This window comes from Rhinoraja longicauda, chromosome 11, assembly GCF_053455715.1.
Source record: "Rhinoraja longicauda isolate Sanriku21f chromosome 11, sRhiLon1.1, whole genome shotgun sequence".
Classification (NCBI taxonomy): Eukaryota; Metazoa; Chordata; class Chondrichthyes; order Rajiformes; family Arhynchobatidae; genus Rhinoraja; species Rhinoraja longicauda.
The window spans coordinates 48,549,999-48,577,568 of record NC_135963.1 but is presented as its reverse complement, the minus strand read 5'-3'; the positions used below and the strand labels follow the sequence as shown (position 1 = coordinate 48,577,568).

At 39.2% G+C, this 27,570-nt stretch overlaps 1 protein-coding gene across 3 annotated transcripts in view; it reads right to left on the bottom strand.

Moving 5' to 3' along the window:
- Positions 1–27,570, bottom strand: part of trmt1l (tRNA methyltransferase 1-like) — a 42,819-nt gene that overhangs the window by 6,323 nt on the left and 8,926 nt on the right. For 2 of the 3 annotated variants that reach the window (XR_013547800.1, XM_078407601.1), the window contains exons 5-14: positions 25,394–25,458; positions 24,861–24,990; positions 23,512–23,638; positions 23,088–23,167; positions 20,544–20,793; positions 17,545–17,757; positions 12,767–12,957; positions 12,058–12,136; positions 8,449–8,615; positions 3,554–3,637 (exon numbers count right to left, since the gene is read on the bottom strand). Coding sequence is in view for 2 of the 3 variants with exons in the window: in XM_078407601.1 (XP_078263727.1) it covers positions 3,554–3,637; positions 8,449–8,615; positions 12,058–12,136; positions 12,767–12,957; positions 17,545–17,757; positions 20,544–20,793; positions 23,088–23,167; positions 23,512–23,638; positions 24,861–24,990; positions 25,394–25,458 (1,386 nt within the window). In the remaining variant the exon portion in view is untranslated. The remainder of the gene's footprint in view (positions 1–3,553; positions 3,638–8,448; positions 8,616–12,057; positions 12,137–12,766; positions 12,958–17,544; positions 17,758–20,543; positions 20,794–23,087; positions 23,168–23,511; positions 23,639–24,860; positions 24,991–25,393; positions 25,459–27,570) is intronic. The other variant, XM_078407603.1, reaches the window with a different exon arrangement.

Sequence of the window (27,570 nt, the reverse complement as noted above, 5' to 3'; positions counted from 1 at the left end):
TCGGAACTCCCGTGTTGGGGCGATAGAAACTCCTGCGTCAGGGCAGTCGAAGCTCCTGCGGCTTGGAGTTCCCGAAGTCGGTCTCTAACCAGAGACTGCGAGCTCCGCGATGTTAAGTTCGCAAGCACCCACTGTTGGAGCTCCGAGGTCGACCCCATGCAAAGGGATCGCGAGCTCTGCATTGGCAAGTCTGCAGGTACCTGCGGTGGAGCTCTCAAAATCAGTCTCCAGCAAAGGCCGTCAACTCCGCGATGTTAGGCCGCAGTACAGACGGAGATACAACACGGGAAAAATATCGCGTCTCCGTCGAGATAAGAGATTAGAAAAAGTTTCCCCCAACCCCTCCCCCCACCCAACCTTTGGCAGCCATTACAGCCTCAAGTCTTCTTGGGTATGATGCTACAAGCTTGGCACACCCGTATTTGGGTAATTTCTCCCATTCTTCTCTGCTGATCCACTAAAAACTGTTAGGTTGGCTGGGGAGCGTCGATGCACAGCTATTTTCAGGTCCCTCCAGAGATGTATAATCGGGTTCAAGTCCGGGCTCTGGCTGGGCCACTCAAGGACATTCAGACTTGTCACAAAGCCACTCCTGCATTGTCTTGGCTGTGTGCTTAGGGTTGTTGTCCTGTTGGAAGGTGAACCTCTGCCCCAGTCTGAAGTCTAGAACTGTTGCTCAGTTTTGCCGGGCAGCCAGCTCTATGAAGAGTCCTGGTGGTTCCAAAGTTCTTCCATTTAAGAATGACGGAGGCCACTGTGCTCTTCGGGACCTGCAATGCTGCAGAAATTGTTTTATACCCTTCCCCAGATCTGTGTCTCGACATAATCCTGACTCGGAGTTCTACGCTTAATTGCTTCATCTTCATGGCTTGCTTTTTGCTGTGACATGCACTGTCAACTGTGGGATCTTATATAGACAAGTGTATGCCTTTCCAAATCATGAACAATCAACTTAATTTACCACTGGTGGACTCCAATCAAGTTGTAGAAACATCTCAAGGATAATCAATGGAAACAGGATGAATCTAAGCTCAATTTTGAGTGTCATAGCAAAAGGTCTGAATACTTATATAAATGTGATATTTCAGTTATTTCTTTTTATTTACTTTGCAAAAATTTCTAAACACCTGTTTTCGCTTCTTCATTCTGGAGTATTGTGTGTAGATTGATGATAAAAAAAAAGAATTAAATTTTTAAATAAGGCTGTAACGTAACAAAATGTGGAAAAAGTGAAGGGCTCGGAATACTTTCTGAATGCACTGTAGATAGGATAGAGAGTAAGAATCCTTTTTTCCCTGGGGAAATGTCAAATATTGGTGGACATAGCTATAAAGTCAGAGGGATAAAGTTTTAAGGAATGTATGGACGTTTTTTCCACACACAGTAAGTGGTATATACCTGGAATGCCATGGGTGGTGATGGAAGCAGATATTGTAGTGCCATTTAAAAGGGGTTTTATTTAGACAAATAAATATGCAGGGAATGGAGGGGTATGGAGCCGTGCACATGCAGAAGGGATTTGTTTAAATAGGCATTGCGTTATAAACAGGCCATTCAACCCAATTGGTCTGTTACTGTGTTTATATTGTGAATCATGAATCATGTTATCATGAATGACCTGGGTGCTGCCTGTATGGAGTTAGCATGTTTTGCCTGTGACTACATGGGTTTTCTCCGGGTGCTGTGGTTTCCTCTCACATCCCAAAGATGTGCAAGTTTGTAGGTTAATTGGTCTCTGTAAATTTCCACTAGTGCGTAGGGAGTGGATAAGAAAGTAGGATAACACAGAACTAGTGTGAACAGGCGATTGATGGTCGGCATGGACTCAGTGGGCCGAATTGCCGGCTTCCATACCGTGTCTCTAAACTAGACAAAATGAATGTCCTCTGCATAGTTTCTTTCTCATCAATTTACACAAACTTTCACTCCTCTACCACTAGCTCCAGCTTCAAGGCATTAGCTCTAATTTGTTTCAACAACTGCCTGTGATAGCAAGTTCCACTTCCTCACCTCTCTCTGCATGATTCCCGGCTGGATTCATTAGTAACCACCTCAAATCTATGTTAGCTGGGGCTATTTTTGTTTTCCTCCACCCTAAGAAACAGCATGATGGTCTACGTCATTGCACTCTCCTAGCATTGGACCCCTGTTAGGTCACTCCTTCAGCATTCACTGTTCATATTCCTGTTCAGTCTACTAGAGCAGTTGTGACTTATTCGTTTACTTCAAGTAAAAAGATTCATACCACACCACCATACACATAGTCAGCTCTGTGCTCAAAACTTCAGGCTAAAGTGCAAATGCTTCCCTTCTCAATGATTTACTTGATGTAGGCCAATGCAGAATTTGGAGCAAACATAGCCTGTCCAAATGTCGATCCCCTCTCAATATTCCTCGTCAGGTCTAAAGGAACATCGATCACTATATTTGGCGCTGCAGTAATTGAAGAGGTTGTCAAAAAGCTGATGCAGTCAGGTATCTGTCTGCTTCTGCTTCCCATCCCGATTTACTTTTGCAAGGGTTTACTCCTTTCATCTTTCTCTTTTGTAATACTCACAAGACATTTGGGGTATTTGGTCAAAGCTGGGTTTTGGTTCATCAGTGCTATAGCATGCTCATATGGTTGGGAGCCAACCCTCCTCCCAGTTCCCTGAAGCTCTGGTCTTGAGCTGCTATGGCCCTAGTTTCTCGTGGTCTGATTTACATAGTATAACCAATCATTTACTGCATATTTATTTGTTGTGTTGTGTTTAATGTGCCTCTAATGCTGCAGCAAGTAAGAATTTCATTTTTTTTGTCCTAGTGCATATGACAATGAAACATTCTTGACTCTTGATGTGGAAGCACCTGATGAATCTAACTTGACGGGAACAATGAAAAATCCACCTCTGAATGTTGTGCTTTACTTGATCAATGGATAGATAAAGCAGAGGAAGGAACACTAACTAACCTTAGCTCGTCTATTCAGAGAAAAATGCAGCCATTCAATCAAGGTGACTAATACTTCTCCACATTTCCCCACCACACCTTCCTATCCACACTTGGTGTAAACTTGCTGACATTCTTTTGGACACCAGTCAAAATTTGCTTTTCTTGAATCCAACTGCCCAGTGCAACTTTCTCATTTAATTCAATGCAAAAACTTGCATTTGATATTTCCATAAAGCATAGCAATTAACAATAAATGTCATCCACAAGGGCTAAGGAGTTTGTGTATGTTTGATCGATCTTTGTGGCTCAGTTCTCTGCGACTGGAGATCAATCTCAATTATTTGTTTTAGACTGAATCCAGTATCTTATCAAGATGAAACAAATTTGACGTTTGTAGCATGAAGTGAACAGACAAGCCTGTAGTATGCTGTTAGCACCATCCTGTGCATCTGACAATATGGCAATACGAATTAATAAACTGCAACCTGCTTTGTGCAGTTGTGACAATATGCAATCTGCGTAGTTGCAGTTGATGAAATACCAAGGCAGGATGACGAATGATGGAGAATTAAGTCTGCATCGTGTTGCTATGGAAATCTCACTCAATAAAATGAATGCTTACCTTGTCCAGAATAGGATGCTGAGCTTGTATCCTCAACTCCAGATTTATGAGAGGCTAAGGTTTTAATAACAACTCCACTTTCCTCTGTGGGGAACATCAACATTGAAAGAACTAATGTGAGTTGACAACTCACACAGCTGACAATTTCAAAACATTTTGCCAACCATTTTCCCTATACTGACCATTCAGTACTTCACCACCTTGGAGTTGCATGGTGCAAGATACCAGTCAGTTCCATCATCTAAGTATTCATTGCTCTATTAATGTTAAGGCTAATTAGTGATGTCTAGTCATTGTTGGAAAAGTGGCAGCCAATTTGCACGCACCCATTTTCACAGACAGCAAAGTAATCACCAGATAAACTATCTCAGTACATTGTTTGATGGATAAATATTAATTAGTTCACTGACAAAAACTGATCTTCTTTGGCACAGGATCTCTTAGACTGCATTGAGATAAAAACAAAGCCCCCTTGATGTGAAAGGTGGAACATCTGAGAGCACAACAATCTCTCTGCATTTAGCAGTGAATCAGCGTAGAATTCTGTGCTCATCTTTGGAATCGAGCTTTCACCTCAGAAACAGGAATGCTACTAACAGCCATGACCGAAAAGTTAAATAATGTAGAGCACCAAACAAAACCCAACAATACCAATGGGTCTACTAGAGTGACAAAACTGCAATGGATGCAATTGTTCCACTAGTGATAAGTTCACAATTTTATGGCACTGAGACAAAGAACTCTTACTCTTCCTTGTAGTTGATTGAGCTGGTGAAATTGCTCCCCACAATAAAAATGGACAGCCAATTAGATCACATTAATCTTGTTGACATTCGGAACGGCATAGTGGCATTGTAATAGAGCTGCTCTTTTCAGCGCCAGAGACCCGGGATCGATCCTGACTGTGGGTGATGTCTGTACTGAGTTTGTATGTTCTCCCTGTGACTGCTGGTTTTTCCCAGGGTGTTCCACTTTCCTTTCACACTTCAAAGACGTACAGGTTTGTAGGTTAATTGGGTTCGGTAAAATTGTTATTTATCCCTAGTATGTAGGATAGTGTTAGTGTACAGGTAATCGAAGACCAACGCGGTCTTGGTGGACCGAAGGGCCTGTTTCCGCGCTATATCTCTAAAGTATAATGTAAAGTCTAATATAATCCCCAAACCTGTCTGAAAAGCAAATTAATAGCATTAGCAAAACACAATTAACATTTCTGGAAATATTAGGGAAAATTCTCCTTTCAAATCCCACAAGATTGTCAATTTTTTCAAAAATAATTAACAGTTGAAAGAACAGTGGTTTAAGTTTGACATTGGTGTTCAGAGGACCTGTATCACCTGGCATACATTGGTGTTCGGAGGACCTGTATCACCTGGCATACAAGTCACTGAAGGTTAACATGCAAGTTCAGGAAACAATTCAGAAAACAATGTGCATGTTGGTCTTTACTGCAAGAGGATTCAAGTACAAGAATACAAAAGTCTCGCGCCCATTATATGAACACTTGGTGAGACCATATCTGGAATACTGTGTACAAAACGCAGATCTGGGCAAAGAGGAATATTCTTATAGTAGATGGGTTGCAGCAAAGAATCGCCAGATTTATTCCTGAATGACAAGTTAATTAAATGAGGAAGCAGACTGGTCTTTTTACAATTGAGTTTGTGAGAACAAGAGGCAATGTAATTGAAAACATACAAAACTTGCAGGTTGAAGAGTTGATGTATCCTCTGGATGGGTTGCCTAAAACTTTACAGTCTCAAAATATGGCCTCTCAGTGATTCAAGACAGGCAATGAGAAATCTCTACACAGTAAAATTCTTTACGGAACAAGGCTGTGGAAGCTCATTTGCTGAAAATATTCAGTGTGGAAAAAGTTTTGAAAAAAGGAAAAATGAAAGGATATGAGGCTAATGTGCTATATAGCACCAAGATAAATGATCAGTAATGAAATAACAGAATAGCAGAGTAGGCCAGAGGGTCCTCCTATTTATTACATTCTTAAGTAAAATGACTATGGAATAATCCCGCCTGGCTTAATGCTTGACCCACTGAAAAAGGGCACAAAAGATTTAAAAAAAATTATGCTTATGCCTGAAGTTGCATTATTATAGTACCTTTTATTGCCTTGGTCATCAACCTAGCTCCATACAAAAAATATAATTATTTTTGAGAATGGTTTTTCTGACTGTGTAGGCAAAAATTACCAAGCAATCTATTCTGGTATTGGCAGAGGTGTTTGTTGTTCACCTCCAGACGTTCTGTATGATGGGAACTTTTATAACTATATAAACAAAGAGACAGGGGCTTTATTTAATGTTTCTTTTGAAAGACAGTATCAGCCACAATGAAGCTCCTTCATGGTGGTGTCGAAGTATGAGTTTGGACTGCGTGTCTAAAACAAGCAGTTGATTTGAACCTGCAAAGGGATGTAGATCGAGTTTGGCTCAGTGCAGCTGTAATGCAATAAAGCATGTTGCTCTGACAACAGCCATGCTAAAATAAGACTAGACCAGGTGTTTCTCATAAGAGAAGGAAGGAAAGATTACATAGAAGCCAAATCCAAAAACGTGTATGTGTAAAATTAAACGGGAAGAGAAAATACACCATCAAATGAAATAGTCACAAAAATATAGAAAAAGGAATGTATAATTTTTCATTTAAAATCTATCTCAACCTTTACTTAGCTGATGTTGGGATTGGTAAAAATAACTTCTTTAGGAGACTATATGAAACAAGACATTTAGTAAGCCTGTCACTAACCTTTGGGCTATTTTATACAATGGAAGACCAGTTCAGAGGTAATTCTGTACTTATAAAGTCAATTTTGGAAAATAAAATAATGGACTGCATTGGACTGCAGTGAATTTGCAAATGCAATGTCTAAACCCTGTGATAAGATTAGTCTTTAAATCACTTTGGCTCAGAGGTTGGTTGATTCTTATCTGATCTATACAATTCCAAATCAATTGTTTTATGCAGATTTCATTGTCTTTCTTTGCTGACAGTGAGATAGATAAGTAATTTACTCAGCAGCGTGATGTATTATCATGCTCTCACTAAATGATTAATATTTTTAAACAGCAATTGTCATATTAGCAAACTCTGTACTATGCCAGGGCGGCACTGAAAGTAAGCGTGCAGCTTCAGCAGGCAGAAGAAAGCTAATGGCATGTTGGCCTTCATAACGAGAGGATTTGAGTATAGGAGCAAAGAGGTCCTTCTGCAGTTGTATAGAGACCACATCTGGAGTATTGTGTGCAGTTTTGGTCTCCTAATTTGAGGAAGGACGTCCATGCTGTTGAGGCAGTGCAGCGTAGGTTCACGAGGTTAATCCCTGGGATGGAGGGACTGTCATATGAGGAAAGATTGGAAAGACTGGGCTTGTATTCACTAGAGTTTAGAAGGATGAGAGGGGATCTTATAGAGAAGTGTAAAATTATAAAAGGACTGGACAAGCTAGATGCAGGAAAAATGTTCCCAATGTTGGGGGAGTCCAAAACCAGGGGCCAACAGTCTAAGAATAAAGGGGAGGCCATTTAAAACTGAGGTGAGAAGTAACTTTTTCACCCAGAGTTGTGAATTTGTGGAATTCTCTGCCACAGAAAGCAGTGGAGGCCAATTCACTGGATGAATTTAAAAGAGAGTTAGATAGAGCTCTCGGGCCTAGTGGAATCAAGGGATATGGGGAGAAGGCAGGCACGGGTTACTGATTGTGGATGATCAGCCTTGATCACAATGAATGGCGGTGCTGGCTTGAAGGGCCAAATGGCCTCCTCCTGCACCTATTTTCTGTTTCTATGGTACAGTGGTGCAACGGTAGAGTTGCTGCCTTACAGCATCAGAGACCCGGGTTCGATCCTGACTACGGGTGCTTGCCTGTACGGAGTTTGTACTTTCTCCCCATGACCTGCACGGGTTTTCGCCGGGAGCTCTGGTCTCCTCTCACATTACAAAGACGTACAGGTTTGTTGGCTAATTGCCTTCAGTAAAATTGTAAATTGTCCCTTGTGTGTGCAGGATAATGTTAATGTGCAGGGATCGCTGGTCGACGTAGACTAGGTGGGCCAAAGGGCCTGTTTCCGCACAGTATCTCTAAAACTGAAAACATAGTCTTTTGCATAGATTCAAAATAGGAAGTAGGTTGCTGGGAAATAATTTAGCAATGTGAATTCTGCCATCTCCCCAACATTTCCTCTCTGCTTCTGGATTTTGGTCCTAAGGCCCCAACCGATTACTGATCAAATTCACAATTCTTCCGTGACTGAGCTTAGAATTGCCAGTGTTATCACATTGCAGCTTCGTGAAGGCTAATAATGGCAAAGCCACAACTTGTCTTTTCCTAATGTTCATACAGATTTTTGTTCTAACCAGAGCTTACTATTATTGTTCCCAATACATTAATGCCCGTTGCAACTCTGTAAATAATGCCTTGGACAGCATTGTACAACTTATCAGAAATTAACTTTCGAATGTACAGCTTATTTATGCACTCTTTCACTAACTGAGCTTCACTTTATTAAGTTAAACTGGCAGTGGCTGCAATTCTTCCAGCATGGGTCTGTAAAATTGAATTATACATTCACTTTGAAAATCATTATTAAAATTTTATCAGTAAATTCATAAGTTAGAGGAGCAGAAGTAGGTCATTTGGCCAATCAAGTCTACTCTGCCATTCAATCATGGATGATCTATTTTTCCCTCTCATCACCATTCTCTTTTCTTCTCCCCATAACTTCTGTCATCCATGCTAATCAAGAACCTATGAATCTCCACCTTAAAAATATCCATTGACTTGGCACTTAGCCACCTGTGGCAATAAATTCCAGATTCACAAAATTCTCTCATCTTCTTTCTAACGGCACGTCCTTTTATTCCGAGGTAAGCAAACCAACCTTGACTGCTGTGGCTCATTGGCCCAAATATTGAATGATGCTTCAATGTTGTGCATTCAGATTCACAGGTCAAGTTCTTCAGCAAAGGCTGGATGTCCTCAATTCCATGTTGGACGGCTTCGAACAGCATTCGCCGTAGGAAACCAGTGTTAAACAATGATCCCGACCTTGAAATTGGAAAGGAGCCAAGAAACAAAAGTCAAGCCAGGGGTGAGATTTCTTTTGGTCTGCAGATAGTGAACAGCATGTGATTTTAGTCTAATACATTAATTTATATTAAATGTGTATAGAAATTGGGATCAAGCAACTCATATACAGACAGTAATTATACTGAGGAATTGATGGAAGTGTACATCTAAGTTGAGTTGGAGTTACAGAATATTCATCGTAGCCTCACTGGACAGCAACATGATTTTGAACATTGTGTAAATGTGTGCCATTGTTAATCACCTGTTCATGCATCCCTAAATCATATTTTACTCTGGAGAAGAAAGATGGCAGTTTTAAACAAGTCTTTTTTTATTCTCTTCGGGTCTTCAAGAATCATATAAAAATGGAAGGTGAATAGGAAACGGCCAACTGTTTCAAATTGACATAATGAGAAGTAACAATACTGCCCACAAAAGGTGCACTCCCAGCAGTAACCAGCCAGTGCACCAACACCAATGAACGGAAGGCTAAAGTGTTTCAGCATTAAAATACAATCATCATTGATTGGAACATGGCTATTTCTTCATTTTTACCTGTGAACTGTATATTTATACACACATATAACCAATAAACTAAATATCACCTAAAAATGGATATCCAAATATGAACCCCACTTCTCTCCGTAGGTGCTAGCTGACTTGATAAGCACTTGCATTTTTTTTACTTCACTGTCTGCCAGGCCATTGACGATGACCACCACCTGGTAGACAGAAAATGCTGGGGTAACTCAGCGGGTCAGGCAGCATCTCTGGAGAGAAGGAATGGGTGACGTTTCGGGTCAAGACCCTTCTTCAGACTGATGTCAGGGGAGGGGGCGGGACAATGATAGAATGTTGTCAGAGACAGGAAGACGAGTGGGGGAACTGGGAATGGGGAGGGGATAGTGAGGGAAAGCAGGGACTATCTGAAGTTAACTGGGAAGGGGGAGGGGATCCATGACCATCACCTGCCCAGCCCAGGAACACAGTAACTAACCCACATTTGCAACTATGGATTTCACTTATTTCTCTCCAATGCATATATAAAGATTAGCTGTAACATCAGATGCCCAGCATCTGCCTTGTAACCCCTGCCCATTTACCATGTACAGTATTGTTGGCTGCAAAAGAAAATGCAGGTGTACCATCTTTACACACTGTTATATGTCTTTCAGGAAAAAGGGAGTACGACTGTACCCAACCATATAGAACAATCTATATGAATGATACATGAAGAATGATTCACTGTTGATCAGAGCGCATCTTGGAATTTCAAGCATTTGGAAAAATAAATGCTGTACTTTAGCAAAATGAAAAAAAAAATCTCATGTATAGTAGTGTTAGCCAGCAGAACATAACATTCAGATAATTGCCTACTTTTAAAAAGAGTGCCATATGTTGTTCATCAAGAGGCAAAAGGTTTGAGATGTTGGTGTACTTCAGTAATAGCAATAAAGTCATGCTATTTTCAGAGATTTATTTTACAACGCAAATGGAAAATTTCCTCTGCTTGCCATTTGTAGTTAAACCATAACATGTGTACAAAGAGTACTTATCTGCGGTACACATAACAAACCCTTCACCATGAATACAGTTGCCTTCAGATGCTCATGACTAAAATTCATTTTGCGGTTGAATGGAATCAGGATTGCATTGTATCAGTGCTGCCACTGGACCCATTTAATCTCAGAGACAAACCAATCAAATAAAAAAAAAAACGCAAAGATATAAACTGGGGCACAGCCAAGTATTAAATCTGTTACTGAGGTGGGAATTTTACGAGAACGCCACAAATAAAAAATGAAAATACACTCAATTGAAATTTTTAAAAAAAAGACCATTACATAAATATACATGGGAAGATAATAGTTATAAATTAAAATAAAAAATTTAGATGCCAACAAAATACTTCAATCCCGCAATCGTCAAGGAGAACAGTGTTGATCTTTTCCCCAGATGATCTATTCTACATTAAGGCAGAGCATGTGAAACAGAAAAGAGTTTTTGAAAAATGAAGGAAAAAAATCTCATGTATAGTAGTGTTAGCCAGCAGAACATTACATTCAGATAATTGCCTACTTGGAAGTTGCGAAAAGCAGAAAGGTAGTAATTGAGAATTTGACCTGCCTCCAATATCTTTTCAACCCTTCATCACAATGCTAATACCTGGCCATTTTTTCCAAGCAAAATGTCACATGCATAAAATAGTAGCTGCGGTTTGATCTGGTCAATGTGCCATGGTAAAGGCGAGACAGTAGTCTAGAGTATCTCAATGAAATAACTTTGTGTGACTTTGCAACTTCACATTATAGTTGTATGTAAAATGTCTTATCTACTTCACTGACTTCTTTTACGTTTGTTACAGTGCAAACAAGAAATTTTCCAAGCCTCTTTTGTATTAATTATCCATGATAGTCCAGATTTCTATGGAATATTGTGTTGCGATAGAACGTTTTCTGGTTTATTTTGATGAGTTTTTGGTGTACAAAGGTAATGTGTAGAGCTGCAGTGCAAACCTAGGGCATATGTATAACTTATCATTCCAGGTTCAAACACAAGTCTTTTGCACTCATATTTGTCGGTTTGTTTAGTGTTTGACAGTTTAGCTGGTTGAGCAGAGCCATTTATTCTACTGATGGATAAATTTCATGTAAAACACATGTAATCAGCGAGCATCACTAATTTAAAATAAATACTGTTTATCCAGGACAATGTTGAAACTCTAAAAGGAACCACCATAATGCAGAGGTTTGGTCACTCTTGGAAATACAATCTTGTCATTTCCTAAATCCTCACTTAAATGTGGTGATGATGGTGGTTGAAGCTTTTTGTTTTGCATGAGCAGGTATAATAAATCCTGTGTGTGTGATGGGAGTGTGCACAATTTCAAATCAGCTGGCATTGTCTGACAAGGTTGCATGCAGCTCTTTTATTTTGGGTATTTGAACAATAATCACAAGAAATCAAAGTGTTGGGTTCTAATTACATTGGTAAAAAGTCCTTTTTGGATGGAGTAGAAAATCATGCCTGATGTCAGTAAGTCGCACCAGATTGTCGTTCTCACCTAGCAAACAACTAACAATGGCCTGTTTCCTTTATCATCGTTACTTCTTTGCATATCTTTCATTCATTTGTTCTATATCTCTCTCCATCACCATCTATCTCTCGTTTCCCTCTCCCCCGACTCTCAGTCTGAAGAAGGGTCTCGACCCAGAATGTCCCCCATTCCTTCTCGCCAGAGATGTTGCCTGTCCCGCTGAGTTACTCCAGCTTTTGTGTCTATCTTCGGTTTAAAGCAGCATCTGCAGTTCCTTCCTACACAGGAACTGATAATGCAGGATAATTTCATTGAGGACTCATCAGGAGGTCAAACTGCAACTTGGAATTTTATTCAAGTCCACTATTTTTAGCAGCAACATACCACAACGGTCCAAGCTCCACTGCGGTTTTTCCTGGCATACTTCCATGGCAATCGCAGGGCAGCTGCCGATATACACTCTCTGAAAGGACAACGGAAAATCTATTTGAAAATAGACCGATCGTTTGTTACTAAACAAAAAACATTGTTGCACATCAATTTTCAGGGCAGTGACATTGTTTGTATTGAATAGCATTGACTCAAAACTTAAAACCATAACTCCATAGTCAGTAAATGCTTTAACACATTAGAATTCATGTCTAGGGAAATGCTTAATGTATCTGCGACTAGTCAGCTGTGAACCTTACCAGTGCGAAAACCCCCACAAATCTCTACAAATATTTAGAAGAAAAATGAAACTTTAATAGTACTTCCAACACAAGAAATTTTGCTCAATGGAATGTCATTATTTATTGTGTCTGTATTTCAAATATATTTACCATTTGGTCAATATTTGCAAGAGGGCTGGAAGTTTAAACAAATGTCGGAGCATCAACTTTCTGCCATTTATAAAAGTTTACTGTTTATTCAGATCATCAATGATATATAAAGGAGGAGTTCTAATGTTACTAGGACCTGTGAGGACACCAACATTCAATAGCATTGTTGTTGATCAGCAGATCGATAAACACTGTATTGGTTCTGTGGATGGAAAACAACTAAATATATTTAAACATGTTGGTTGCATAGATTGTTGCTGAGAGGGATTTACCTTCGAGCATATTGCACTTCTTGTAGAAGATCCGCTCTTCACACCATTGACAATGGATCAGGCGACGGATTTTCTTCAGGCTTTCGTCTGCCTGGGAAGGACCTCGAAGCACCCGTACCACTACCAGAACAAAGTGTTCCAGAGCTACGGCTAACAGAACCTCAATCCCCTTATTGCAGCGTGCCGCCGCCCTGCAGATAAACATCAAAAGATAACTCAGCAAAGCAATGGAGGAAAAGATATACCCGACACATGCTATTCATTTACCAGATACACAGAGAAAGGTACTACAGCAAATATAAACCGTCGTTGGATCTAAGCTGTTCCGTCTTAATTGATTGAGAACATTACCTGACATGCATGATGCAATGATGACTTTACACTAATGTCACGGTACCATTACATGTAACAACGTAGTGAAGCCAGTATATCAGAATACATAACTAAGCCAAAGGGATGCTAACGCACTTAACACTTCATCTTCATTTCTTAGCATAGCTTGAAAAATTGTATTAAAAACAATGAAAAATGATCTTGCAGTTACAAAATGAATGGATGGCACCATATTTCAAATCACTACCATGGCTCTAATTAAGAATGACAAACATTAGCAAAGTAATGCCAAATTCCATACAATGGTAAAAGTTTGGGAATACTCTGAAATCATTTTACTTGCCAATTTTTAAAATGTATCTTCTCTCTATTTATACCTCTCATGCTATTTTCCACTTTCTCTTTTTATTTGCCAGCAATAATTAGTTTATTAGTTAAAGTGGCATTGTGGTCAGCACAGATATGGAGAGCCAACGGGCTTGTTTCCCTGGGGCAATATTGTACTTTATAATTCTTAGTCAAAAGCTTTTGATCAAAAAAATGATAAAATTATTTATAATTTTACTAAAAATGTTGCAGCCCCATGACCGACAAGTTCCTTTAAATTCCTGATCAGCCAAATGTAACCAGAGCTTGTGAAGAACCATCGACAAATTCTGAGACATTTGGACCCTTTCACACCAAGATCTGAAATCTAAAAAACAATCTGTTTAAAAGTTGCAACAGAAAAATAGGTAACTGAATCTGATCAGGGTGCTTGGACAGACCTAGGACTAAATTTGATGTAATCTATAAAACTGATGTAACATACGCTCATGTTCACCTGATCAATAGCGGTAAGTCAGATTGAAGGGAACATATTTGTATGAAGTACTAAAGGATCAAGTTAAAGGTAACAGCATTACAATGAAATAAAATAGAATAAAAAATTTACTGGAACCCCGCAGGTCAGCCAGTATTTTAGGAAAGAGAAACAGCATTAACATTTCAGATCAAAGCTCCTTCATCACCAGCATGAAGCTGACTAGGTTTACACTTAAATCATGACGGCTGTATCTGAAGCCGTACTGTACCTAAGCTTCACCCAGTGAATATAGATATTAAAACTATTTACTGACACATTAATTACTGGAATAGAATAAGAAATTAAGTGTTGAGAGGTTAGGGATATTCAATAGATACTGTGGCACAGAGGCGCAGCGGTAGAGTTGCTGCCTTACAGCACCAGAAACACGGGTTTAATCCTGACCACAGGTACTGTCTATATGGAGTTTGTACGTTCTCCCTGTGACTGCATGGGGTTTTTTCCGGGTGCTCCGGATTTCTCCTACATTCCAACGACGCACAGGTTTGTAGGTTAATTGGCTTCGGTAAAATTGTCCCTTGTATGTAGGATAGTGTTAGTGTACGGGGTGATCGCTGGTCGTCACAGACTCGGTGGGCCGAATGGCCTGTATCTATGCTATTTCTCTAAAGTCTAAAGATTTGGTGATTTTTAAACAATGTTTTAGATGATTTGAGGTGGTGAAGGGGAAAGAAATGTAATCGGAACAAGAACTGGAGGGGATGGGAGATGTGGGGTGGAGGTTGGGCAGGAGGGCAATGGGAGTAGGGAGAAAAGTGGATTCCTGCAAAACTAATAGATTGGCTGAGGGGATGGTGACAATTTTAGCTCAAAGTCAGCGTGTGGGGTCTGGATACGAAGATGGCATGTCAGGAGTGAGTTCATACTGGTTGTGGGGATGAAGGACAATGAAGGACAATGGACTGAACTGCCTGGAAGGCATGCCAATCTGATGCTGCACTGCAAAAATAAGGTAGTCTCAACAAACATAGTCCAAGTTCTTCTGCAATGGCACAAAAGAGCACATTACACAGGGAACAGAATTATCTTGCGCAACCCATCCACAGAATTCACTTCAGGGGCATAAAGCTGACTCAAGCTCAGAAATGCCCAGCTGGTTTTCCTCAGTGGGGACATATTCTGGAAATGGTTATTACTGCATTTCACTCACTATAAAAATCAATTTTCAATTACTAAAATATTGAAGTTCTAGGTATAGAAGGCAGTTTTGCTTTAAACATTAAATATAATCTTACTATATTTTGCTTTTATTAAATAGGATTCAATTTCAATCTAATATGTACCAATTATTAGAAATTGTTTTGATAAAATGTTATCCAGTTTCTTCACAATTTCATTTTCTTTCTGTTTTACTTTAACATGGTCTGCCTTTAAAGATAATGCTGTAACAGATAGTATTCCAGTTGTAAACATGTTTAATCCTCCCAGCAACACAATGGCAAACATTTTTAAGCATGGATTTAAAAGCAAATGGGTTTTTCTTGTGCTTAGTTGCACTTGCCTGCAGCTCAATGACCTTTATTTTATGCTCCTGCTTTGCATAAATTAATCACAATTCAGATAGTCTATTTTATACATTCATGAAAAAGGAAGTTGGCATGAGAAAGGAAGAGAGTGCAAATTATTTTGCATAAAAGTATTGCATAATAGATAAAGCAATGTTTATTTAAGTATAATTGACTGTGTGTACAATAATCATTCGTGGGAACTGGGAAATGAAATAACCAGGAGGAAATGTTTTGGGACATTTGTTTGGGAGTATGGAGCAGCTGCTGGGGCAGAAAGAGAAGTCAGATTGGACGATGCTATGGTATTCAAGTACATTGGTGCAAGTGTTGGGATGGCCAATCAGTTGAAAAAAATATCTGCTCGGAGGACAATGGATCCTTTGGCGTATCGATCACAGACCCAAGTGGAATCCTTGAATTAACGTTAAGATGGACCGCATCCCTTAGGTTAGGTCCTACTTTCATATTCTCACAAACTATGTACATCTAGTAGAACCTTGTGCAAACAATGACACCAGAAATAATATATTGTTTCATGTCACTGCATCTGTTTAGTGGCCTCTGTGCAGTCAGTTACACACATAGAAGAACCAATAATTTTGATCCTTGTGCTTCCACTCAATCCCAAAAGTTTGAACCCAATGCCTAAATGACTGGAGAGAAAGCCACATATCCAAATTTGCCTCTGGCATAAACACATACACCATGCAATTGGCAGCATTAAACTACAGCAATAAATAATATGATGCAAACAGGTAACATTTTGATAAATGATTGTTAGCTCTCGGTTCGCAAATATGGATATAAAATGGAAAGTATTATGTACGATGAAAAGCTAGAAATGGTTGAAGGTGCAGAAAATCATAAAAGCTAAGCAAATTCTGGTCAATGGATAAAGAGGACTAAAGGCATAACTTTAGAAACCACAAGTTCAATCGCACTGTTATTGTGAACAATGCGGTTAAACCAGAGCTTTCCAATGCTCCGTCAAATATTACAAAGAAGATACCAGAATTATATTCTAATTCCTGGGGCTTCCTGGTTGTCATCTCTTATTAAATTATAATAAGAGATGACAACGAGATGTTATATTCGCTGAGGGGGTGCTGCACCAATGCAGGAGAGGTTTGGGCCCAACGGGTCCACTTGGTCTAGTAGTCTTATAATCTTGAGTCTTGCAGGCAAATGGTATGCGGTAAATGGCGGCACACGGGATTGAATCACAGACCTGCCAAGGTCTCAATGAATGGCAGAAAAGGCTCAAAGTGCAAACAGCCCATTCGTGTTAAGATGTCCAATATTAAATTGGATTCTATCAAGAGGGAACTGCACCCCAATCCTCATAGGTTCCACATCAGCAGTTGCCTAAAACAAACGTCAGGTAAACAAATTAAATATGCCTACACGAGTTAAACATGTGGAACAGGGAACATATTGGTACAAATAAGTTGAGTTTTGACGCATCTCACACCGAATGTAATGCTATCCTTGGTCACAGCTCGGTCGCGGGGCCTTCCATCGCCCGGTTCGGCCGCGAGACGTCTCAGCGCCCGGTGCGACTCGGCCGCGGGGACTTCCATCCCCTTGCGGGGACTGTGCGGGTCGGTCGGGGACGAGCTGTCTGTCCGTGGGCGTGGGGAAGAGAGTGGAAGTTTTGTTGCCTCCATCACAGTGAGGGGGTGTTGGGAGTCACTATGATGGACGTTTGTGTTGGGGTCATGTGTCTTGTGTTCTTTTTTGTGTGTGACTGCTATGTAGTTTCGTTCGGTACCTTGGTACCGAATGACAAATAAAGCTCTGTTGTTGAATGTGGGCAATTGAAATAAAATTTAGTAGACAAATTCACATTTGAGGAATAGAGGATGTGTACACCAGTGAGCTTGCTTATTTATTGAAATCAAAGCACATTTTAAAAAAAGATGTTTTGATTTGAAAAGATTTGCTCCCGAGATATATTTAGTCTAAAAAAAGTGGTAAATATATTATCAGACTATTCTTAACTTGAAAAGCTACTTGAGAGGTGCTCTCTAAAAATCTTGTGTTTTGCAAAAGATAAATAGTCAACACATTACCTTGCCATAGAAGCAATGACCATTCTGGCTGCCACTTCTTTATAGTATTCTGTCCGGACAATATTACAACCATAGTGGCGCATGGTGACATTTAAGGCCTTGCAGTACAATGTGCTAATGTCAGTGGATGTCACAGAAACGATTCCAAGATTCCTCACATTTCTGAAGGCAGCATCAAAGTAATTTATTGCTGTTCCAAATGGATCAAGATGACTGTCCCAAGACAAAAACATGCATAATATTCAGTTAGTTGCAATGGTAATATCTGCCATCTTTGATACGTGACGGAAGAGATTTTCATTACATTTTACACAGCAATGTACTCCTGCAGCTTCTCCTAATACACTCCATCTTTAAGATGGAAGATAGGTCAGGCCAGATGGCCTTTTCTGAATGTACTTTGCCCTACAAATATACAATCTTAAAGCACCTTTAAGTCAATGAACATGGAGGTTGCACTTCACACAAAGCATTGAGATGCCAAAGAACAAGAAGTGACAATGAACAAAAACATGGCTGGAAAAGATTCAAGGGCAGTACGATACGGGTTTAGTAAAGGTCATCTAGAGAATAGAGCCTGGTAAGCAAGAATGTAATGCTGGCAATTAAATGATCAAACACCAAAACATGGTACTTCATAAGATCATGTGATAGGAGCAGAATTAGGCCATTTGGGCCCATCAGGTCTACTCCACCATTTAATCATAGAAACATAGAAAATAGGTGCAGGAGTAGGCCATTCGGCCCTTCGAGCCTGCACCGCCATTCAATATGATCAGGGCTGATCATCCAACTCAGTATCCTGTACCTGCCTTCTCTCCATACCCCCTGATCCCTTTAGCCACAAGGGCCACATCTAACCCCCTCTTAAATATAGCCAATGGCTGATCTAACTCTTCCTCCTAACCTCATTCTCCTGCCTTTTCCCCACAACCGCTGACCCCTTTGTAAAGCAAGAATCTATCTATCTCTGCCTTAAATATATCCACTGACTTGGCCTACACATTCTTCTGTGGCAAAGAATTCCACAGATTCCACAATTCCACAGATTCACCGCCCTCTGACTAAAGATATTCCTCCTCATCTCCTTCCTAAAAGAACATCCTTTAATTCTGAGGCTGTGACCTCTCATCCTAGACTGTCCCATTAGTGGAAACATCTTCTCCACGTCCACTCTATCCAAGCCTTTCTACTTCTATAAGAGTCTCCTCACCCCAGTAATTCATTGTTTACCCTTTCCCACCAATGGAATGCACAGTTCCAAAAAAAACAGTGAAAGCCATTCTCAAAGTTATAGCTTCAACCAGGATTGAACTGCAGCCATTTTAGCTATTTTCAGACCGATTGGGGTGAATTTAAATTTCTGGTAATGGCATTATAATGCATTAGCACATCCACTGCTCAATATGTACCCTGTTATATTTGTGTTTTGTAGACTGTAAAATGGTTAACAGAACCAACAGATTTTCACGGATGTTAAATGACTTCTACTGTATTATTGAAGACTTATGCAGCAAAGAATTCTCAAGTTCCAGAAATCTAACATGACAACTAAAAATAGACGATCTACAAAGCTTACATTACTTTCAATGCAAACAGATACAAATGACTATATTTACTACCTCCTCAAGACACAATTTTGATCCCATGAATAATCGAAATGGACATACACACGGTATTCATTGTAGTTAACTCACTTTAAGCTCAACAGGGCAGAGTGAAATTCACATTAAAACTATAGGCAGATCCAGAACAGGCAACATCTGTCGGCAATAAAAATATTTTTCCTTCATCTGCAGCTACCCTGTCAACACTGTTTTTCCACAGCATTTGGCAAGTCCAGTGATAATTATTAGTTTGTCAAAATATTTAAATCTATACATGTCATTATTTCTGACTTCTAAGACTATTGCTAAACTGCTCATCTTCCAGTCCATTGTTCATTTGTTATACTTTTGAACAAACCTTGATAACTTTTCTCCGTCCCTACAGCTATTGTGAACATTTGCAAATTATGAGATCACACAAGTGTTTAAGATTTTAGAGAGGGGCAGTAACTTTCCATCCCTCACCAGGCTTCAGGGAATTAGTCAGAATGATTATTTTACTGCAGAGAAATTTAGTAGGTTGTCTAAAGCAATTCTCTCCTTTGATTGTATATTTAAGACCACATAAGCATGGCTTAAATATTTATTTCCTTTTATGAGTTGGAATCAGCTCGGTCTTTACAGATTCTCCCCGACTAACGATGCTTCGACTTATGGTACTTCGACTTGACAATGGTGCAAACGCTGGGCAACGGCAGCGACCCGCAGCTCGCTTCCAGCCATGTGATTTAAATGCATTTCGACTTGCATTTTCGGTTTACGATAGGTTTATCGGTATGTAACCCCATTGTAAGTTGAGGAGCACCTGTATATTGATTAATCTGCTGGACATTCTCTCTTCAAAAAGGGCATCGAATAGGATTATAGATATTTCATAACCAAACTGACCTGTAAATTTAACTAACACGTTCTATTTTTCTCGCTTTTCGTTTAGTAATATCAATATCAGGATATGCTCTGATGGGTAAAGCCAAGAGTGAATAGATTTTCAATGTGCTTCTCTATTTTGGATCAGCTCATGTTGTCTTCCACCTTCCTTAGGTCCCTTCAACCCCTGTAGCATTTAGTTTTTTAACAATGTTTCAAGACACCTACACGGAACTCTGTGGGATTCCAGATTGGATGGTATCAAATTGCATTATTTCCTGACTTTTCCTGGCAATGTTGCTCACAGCTTGCTTTGTTATATAAAATAAATATATTGCAGCTCCAGCATTTTACAGCACCAAGTTCACCATAAAATCCAAGTGTTTCTTAAGAAAGAAGTATTCTAGCAAGTAGAGACTATTAGTTTCTATGACCTAAAATTAAAGTTTAATATGCATTCAAGTAAGTGAACAGTTAATGAAATATTAATTTCCAAAGTATTTTTTATTATGATGTTTCACTCACATGAAGTCAAAAGCTCTCAAATGCATGAGTACATTGGCATCCATTTGTGTGACCTCAATAGTACCTAAAGTCTCCTCATTTTCCTCAACCTCATCTTCATCCTCCTCCTCTTCTTTTCTGTTCATCACCACCTTCATTCGGTTTAGGTGACAATTTTCTCCAATCATCTTCACAGAGCCCTCGTTTATGTCATTGATGGTGACTCTCACAGCATCGCCAAGGTGCTTGGCCCACTGCAACCCCATAATCCCTGCAAGAATAGCAGAATAACCCATTTTATTTCATCAGTAGAGATATAGCAACAGTATTGCCAAGCAGCCTGACGAGGACACGATGGATGGATGGTGCGAGTTCGACATTTAGCTCACGTCTGTGGACAACACCACTCTCTGATCAACTCAAGGAAGCAAAACTAGCTCAGTTGCATTCAGGGCATATTCCCTTAAGCAATAAATATGTCAGGTTATGAAAAAGTGCAGAAAAATTAAAATAACTATTTGGACATAAAAATTTGCGAGGAAACTTGAGAACAGGGAAGGCATCATTTGATGGATTTTCTTTCCTCTCTGCAGTCTTGAAGAGTTTTAGATCTCAGAGTTTCATCAAACGTAGGATGCTTAGATTGATGGCCAGCCCGAATGACCAAATCATAAAAGTTGCTGCTGGTGATAACTCCTCCACCACTTAAATCATGTAATAGCAACTATAAAGTTAATTGAAAATTTGGAAACCATTTCTTAGAATTAAGAAAGCAAACAGTGTCCATAAAAACCTGTTTCAGCTCGAATCAGTTGACTACCGTTACCTCATTCATACTTCATTTAATCTGATAAAATATTTTTTATATCAAAAAATTCCACATCCAGAGGATTAATAATGAAAGCTATAAGTAAAACATCAATTCCTGTATTACCCTCAGAAACAAATCCTTTCTGGCTGCTTTGCTGTAATGACATCAATAAGAAAGAAAGACGGATTAGCAAGACCAAATAGTCCCTTTCAAAATGTCAAGACGTCCACACCCCCTTACAGCGACCAAAGTGCCTTTACGGCCCATTCACTAATATAATGTAGGAAAAAACGCTAGCTTTGTTACTGACGAGTAAACCAGAAGCCTGGCCGAATAATGCAGTGAATTTTAACTCTTCTCAACAGGTGGGTGATTTTCAGTTCATTCAACTGAAACAGTGATGGTGACAACAAAACTAGCAAATGGAGTTAAAAACCCATTTACTCCCATGACTTTGCCATATTTAGTGGTCTGTGTGTAACCCGAGACTCAACGCAAAGCTATTGACTCTTAACTGCCTCTTGAACACCCCAGCCCAGATAACCAGCCTATTCAAGAGCAATTAGGAGTGGGCAATAAATGCCACGCGGCACATGAAGTCATGCAAAATGGCAGTAATTTGAAAACAGCATGATCTCACAAACTGCAGAATAATTATAACTAACAATAATCATTTGTGACGATACTAACTAATACATTGCCCTGTACAATGGGGACCACGCCAGTTTTTCCTAAACATATTTATATCCAACTGAGGTAGCAAAGGGGCTTTAGTTTCATGGCTCATCTGAAAGATAGCACCTCTGAACATGCAGCAGCTTATCAGTATCAGAGCACATTCAGAGCTCTCTCAAGTGGGATTTTAGCTCAAAATCAACTATTTCGAAACAAGTTTGCGACAAACTTTTTAGTCCCAGCTAAAAAAACTAAAAACTAACCATAAATACATTTCCACAAACCAATAAAGTAACGTGATACACAGGGGGAAAATGCTGGAAACAATGCATTACCTGCAAGACTTGTAAGAGAATTACAAGATCATTAGTATGTAAACGTTTTCAGATGTACACAAACAAACAGAATAAAGGATATCCAATATTAAAAACTAGGAATCTGTTTTAAGTTCAAGTCAGTCTAGATTTAGATGGCAGTAACATATCATTTAAACACAATTACTTGAACATAAAACATCAAAGTATCTTCTCAATTTGAAGGATTTAAATGTGCTATTTTTCAAGAAGATGGAACTTTCCCTCTACCAAGCCACTTCTACATCTTGGGATCCACAGAGAAAATGTAACCAGCTGGGATCAGGGCAATTTGATCTTTTAATTTGATACATTAGAAAGTACTTCTAATTGAGTACACAGATTAGTAGTACAAGAAAATAACTAAAATACTCATGAGGATAGTGCCTGCTGTTCCAACTTCAAGCCAAAACCAAGCAATTTGCAAAGGAACAGATTGGAAAATGTGGATGGGTTCCCAGTTCTCTTCATTTCACCAACTGTCTCCGAATTGATCATATTGGTAGCAAACAGAGTAATTAGTAGGGATGGATCCAGAGAAAGCAATTGGTTAAATATTGGTCAAAAACCTCTTGGCATAAAAATAAGCACAAGTTAGTTTAGTTTGTTGTCACGTGTACTGCGGTACAGTGAAAAGCTTTTGTTGCGTGCTAACATCAGCGGAAAGACAATACATGATTAAGCGTAAAGCATCAAGCGTAGTGGAAAATTACAGTTATCACTAACCTGTAGCTCCAAATGCATCTAAACATTGCAGAGGTTTGCGCTCTTGAGTCAGAACTGCAAGAGTGCAGAATATCAGTTGTCTGCAATACAAATAGCACAAGAGTAAGACATTTTATGGAGATCTTCAATGTAATTTATTAAAGTTATTCACTGACATAACAAGGGCAGAAAATGATTGATCGAAAGCTAAAAAATTAAGTGAGAAAACCGGTGCTTATAATGGATTATTCAAAGCAGAATATTATATTGCAAATTATAAGCCATATTAATTTAAAAATAACATATTATTGAAGTAGAAAAGATATGTTTAGTCAGCTGTCTGATAAATTTACTTGAATTACTGTGTGCGAAGTACTGTTAAAAAGTACTTCTGAACTAATACAATAGGAAAAATGAAGCTAAAATAACAAGCCAGATACATCACCTGTTAGGTTTCATTTTAGGGTTAAAGAAAGAATCTGTTTTTTGAGGAGTTGTGTGGTTTGGAAATACATGAACATCAGTGTCAACTTCCTTCATCACTTCAATGGATGACAATTGCCCACTAGTGGCTGAAATGGAGAATGACAAGTAGAAGAAATGAAGCACAGTTTTGAAGACAAAGAATTTAGGAGATTTTTTGCTTATCCTTTTTCATTAGCTGGTTATATAAACAACATGAAAGATAGGGCCCTACATTATTAACTGTTCTGCACACCAGGATAATGGAAAATATTACTTGTTGAATGAAGCTCATGTATTTCAATGGCATCCCAATGAACTACAAATTCATGAGCCAAGTAAGCATTCTTTGGGTTAGAAGGAACTGTAGATGCTGGTTTACACCAAAGATAGACACAAAAAGCTGGAGTAACTCAGCAAGTCAGGCAGCATATCTGGAGAAAAGGAATAGGTGACTTTTGGGGTCGAGACTCTTTATCAGACTTCTCTCTCCCGAACCAGAGCTATTTTAACACAGATTATTTTCCAAAGATGTGCTTTGGTATCTCAAGTAATTCTCCAAACACCAAGTGCCAGCAGAATGGAGACACAAGAGGCTCCTCCAGCAGTTTTCTTTGTTACGCGCCAGCAGAAGATTGGAACGGAAGTGGCATGTCCAGCACCTAAAGCCTATTCATGATTCAAGGATAATACAGCTGATCCTAATTCCATTTCCAGGGTCTCGACCCGAAGCATAACCCATTCCTTCTCTCCAGAGGTGCTGCCTGTCCCGATGAGTTACTCCAACATTTTGTGTCTGCCTTTGAAATATTCTCTTTGTCTGATTAATCCCCCCCCCCCCCCCCCCCCCAAAACTCTTTGCATCTGTAAAACAACTTGTTTTCTCGCTTTTCCTGTTTTTCAAAGGGGTTTCAATCCAAAATATTAACACTGTTTTTCTTTCCATAACTGCTGCCTAAAATGTTGGGTATTTTCACCATTTTCCATGTTAATTTCAGATTTCCAGCATCTGCAGTTTTTTTTGATTTTCACAATAAAGTATGATGCATTGAACCGACATCAGTATGGATACAATTGCCTTGGGCAGCCACTGAACAGTAACCTTCAGCAAGAGGTCCGGCTGAGGTTTTAATTCCTGAGCCCAGAAATACTGATAGGGCACAGCGTCGTGACGGCCACTGTGTTAACCTAGATTGGTCAGCTTCAGTCGATTTGAGATAGCTGCTCGGGCATTAGCTGCTGTATAGTTTTCAAGTATACATTTTGGAAAAAGTGCATTCAAAGATAATCAATTTCCCCACATTTCGAGCCATCCAAACACAATTCATGCACCTCCAGTGAAGCTGGCTTCTGTATCTCCTTTGTTCAAATGCCGTGTTATGTGACTGATCATGTCTGTTCTCCGTGCAATCGTGGCTGAGCAGACAATGCAATGGTAGTGTGCTCCAATCCGCACTGGAACCTGGAAGTAGAAATGTACATTAAATCAAAAGTCCCATCACTGAGAACTTTGTCACATCTGTTTGACATGAATTTCCCACTGTAGTTTGTTTTAGTGATAATTGTCTGATCCATGATATCTATACTGATGACAAATGATCTGTTGAAAGCTTATTCTCACACCCGAGAATAAATCTTTCACACTAGATAATTACAGTAGTTTCATTGGTCTACGAAATGATTGTTGTGAAAATGCAGAGAACATCTATTTCAGCAGTGTATCTTATTTTCACAAATGAAAACAGCGTAGAAAAGTGGGAAGGCAGGATTTAAAGAGTATTAATAATTATTTTTTATTAATGATTATATATTGTTAAGTAAGAATAAATCACCAGGAACATTTAGAAGGCACATGTTCCTTTTACCTGTTCTCCATTGAGGTTGGTTTTCATTCGTCGGCAGGCTAAATGACAGATACACATTCTGTAACCTGTTGTAAAGTGAATTCAGTAAGAATTAGTAAGCAGAGAAGCAAACAGAAAAGCAATAAGTTTATTGGCCAATAAACTTATTCATTCATTCATTTATTTTCACCCACATGTTTGGACCGTAATGTTGTATCCTTATTGTTTTGATGTGTTTATGCTTTATTCTTAATTGTTAACTGTATGTTTGTGTTGTCATTTGTGAGCGGAGCACCAAGGCACATTCCTTGTATATGCACATACTTGGCCAATAAACTGATTCATTCATTCATTCATTCATTCATACAGTCTGAATAACAAATTACCCCCTTACACAAAGACTAAATGCCAAAGAGAAATGATTTATCTCAGTGCAGGTTCACCAGGAATAAACACCACCAGGTTTACTGATTCCATGAAGATTACATCTTGATGTTTCTGTATGTGTCCCTTAGTTTAGCTCTGCTCTCTGCTTCCCTGTCGGCATGCAAGGCTCTCTGCAGTGCACCTGTGTGTCCATCTGCAGTGCAGCTCTTCCATTGTGAGTAAAGAGCTGTGCGTTTCAGTAGTCTTTTGTTCTAATCCATAGCTCTTTTTATTGCCAAATTCAGGTACACCCTTAACATTGTGTGGAGCCATCTTTGTGAGTGGTGTGGGCTAAATCACCTGCAGCTCAACACCAACAAGATTAAGTAGTGGTAGACTTTAGGAGGGGAGGCGACCTCCCAAGATTTGATTTTACAAATTCATAATTTTGATGTCCAAAATTCAGAATTTTACATCAAATTTCATAATATGGCGCGTAATGCAACTTTTCAGCAAAATAAAGTATGCACGCCAAATGCGCGTACGCGTTGCGCTATATTCATGTGCGAAAATGACTATTATTTCCAACAGTCTGTAGTTCTTGGACTACATGTACAATGTCAGGCCTATCATGAGTATATTCTGCTATTTATAGAAAGGTTATTGAACAGAGATACTTTTTGCAACACAAAGAAAAAAATGTTTTTTTTTTTCTTTCTTCTATTTTGCTGGTATCAAATTGTCCTCCCCCTTCTGTCGTGGGGTAGACTGACTCCCCTTCCCCCCTCCCCAATGTTTGCACATCCACAATCCTGGACTTTCCACTCGTCACTTTAATTTTGTGTTTCATGTATCTTGTTGTGTTTTATGACTGTTGGCAGAACAATTTCCCACCTGGGATAAATAAAGTTCTATCGTATCGTATCGTTTCTCTGCTTTCTATCTACTCTACTTATTGACCAGAGATCTACTCAATCAAGTATTTTATTTCCATGACCAGCCATCTTCGTGAAATGGAAACTCATCTGAATGTCTTTGTTTTACAATTGTTTGAGAAGCAGTTGTATTTATAGAACTGTAATTTTTATCAAAGCAAAGAAGAGCTATTTTAATTTGAATAATATGATACAAAGTTTGATTGCTCCACTATAAGCCAAAGCTGTAGACTGAATGGAACTGTCAGAGCAGAATCTATCACATAAAGGGTTTCTGTTTCAAAGCCAAGGTTTGGAAATGGTCATGAGGCAGTTATGCAGTTCTAAACTTGGTACTGGAAAATAATTTATGAAGTAGTTCAAGGAGCCTCTTATTGAAAAGTACCCAGAATTTTTCAACATATGTTACAGAAACAACAACCTCAAAGCAAGAGAAATCAGGATTTGAAACCTCTGCAGTCAATTTGGAGTGGGAAAACCATTCTTGCCAATGCTAAATAAAAGGCTGGAGACACCCAAGAAGTATCCGTTGAATTTATAAATGATTGATTTTCATTAACATATCATCGGGATGTTCACATTGGGTTCAGCGGGACTTTTCCAGAGACTTTTGGGAACAAGGGTGCTCGTGTTATTTTGTAGTAGGAAGCGAGTGACGAGAAATGAAACAAATATAAATGCATTGGAGCACCTTTCACCCTCTTTTTGGTCATTAGTAAAAGTGACTGATAAAGATATTTTAAAAAAATCAGCAACTTAGTGTCACAGTTGGCTGCTTTGAATACTGCCTACAGTTTCTAAGCAGGTTTAGTTGATCACTTAATGAGCAACTACATCCTCAGGAAAAGTCACAAATGCTGGAGTAACCTAGTGAGTCAGGCATCATCTCTGGAGAAC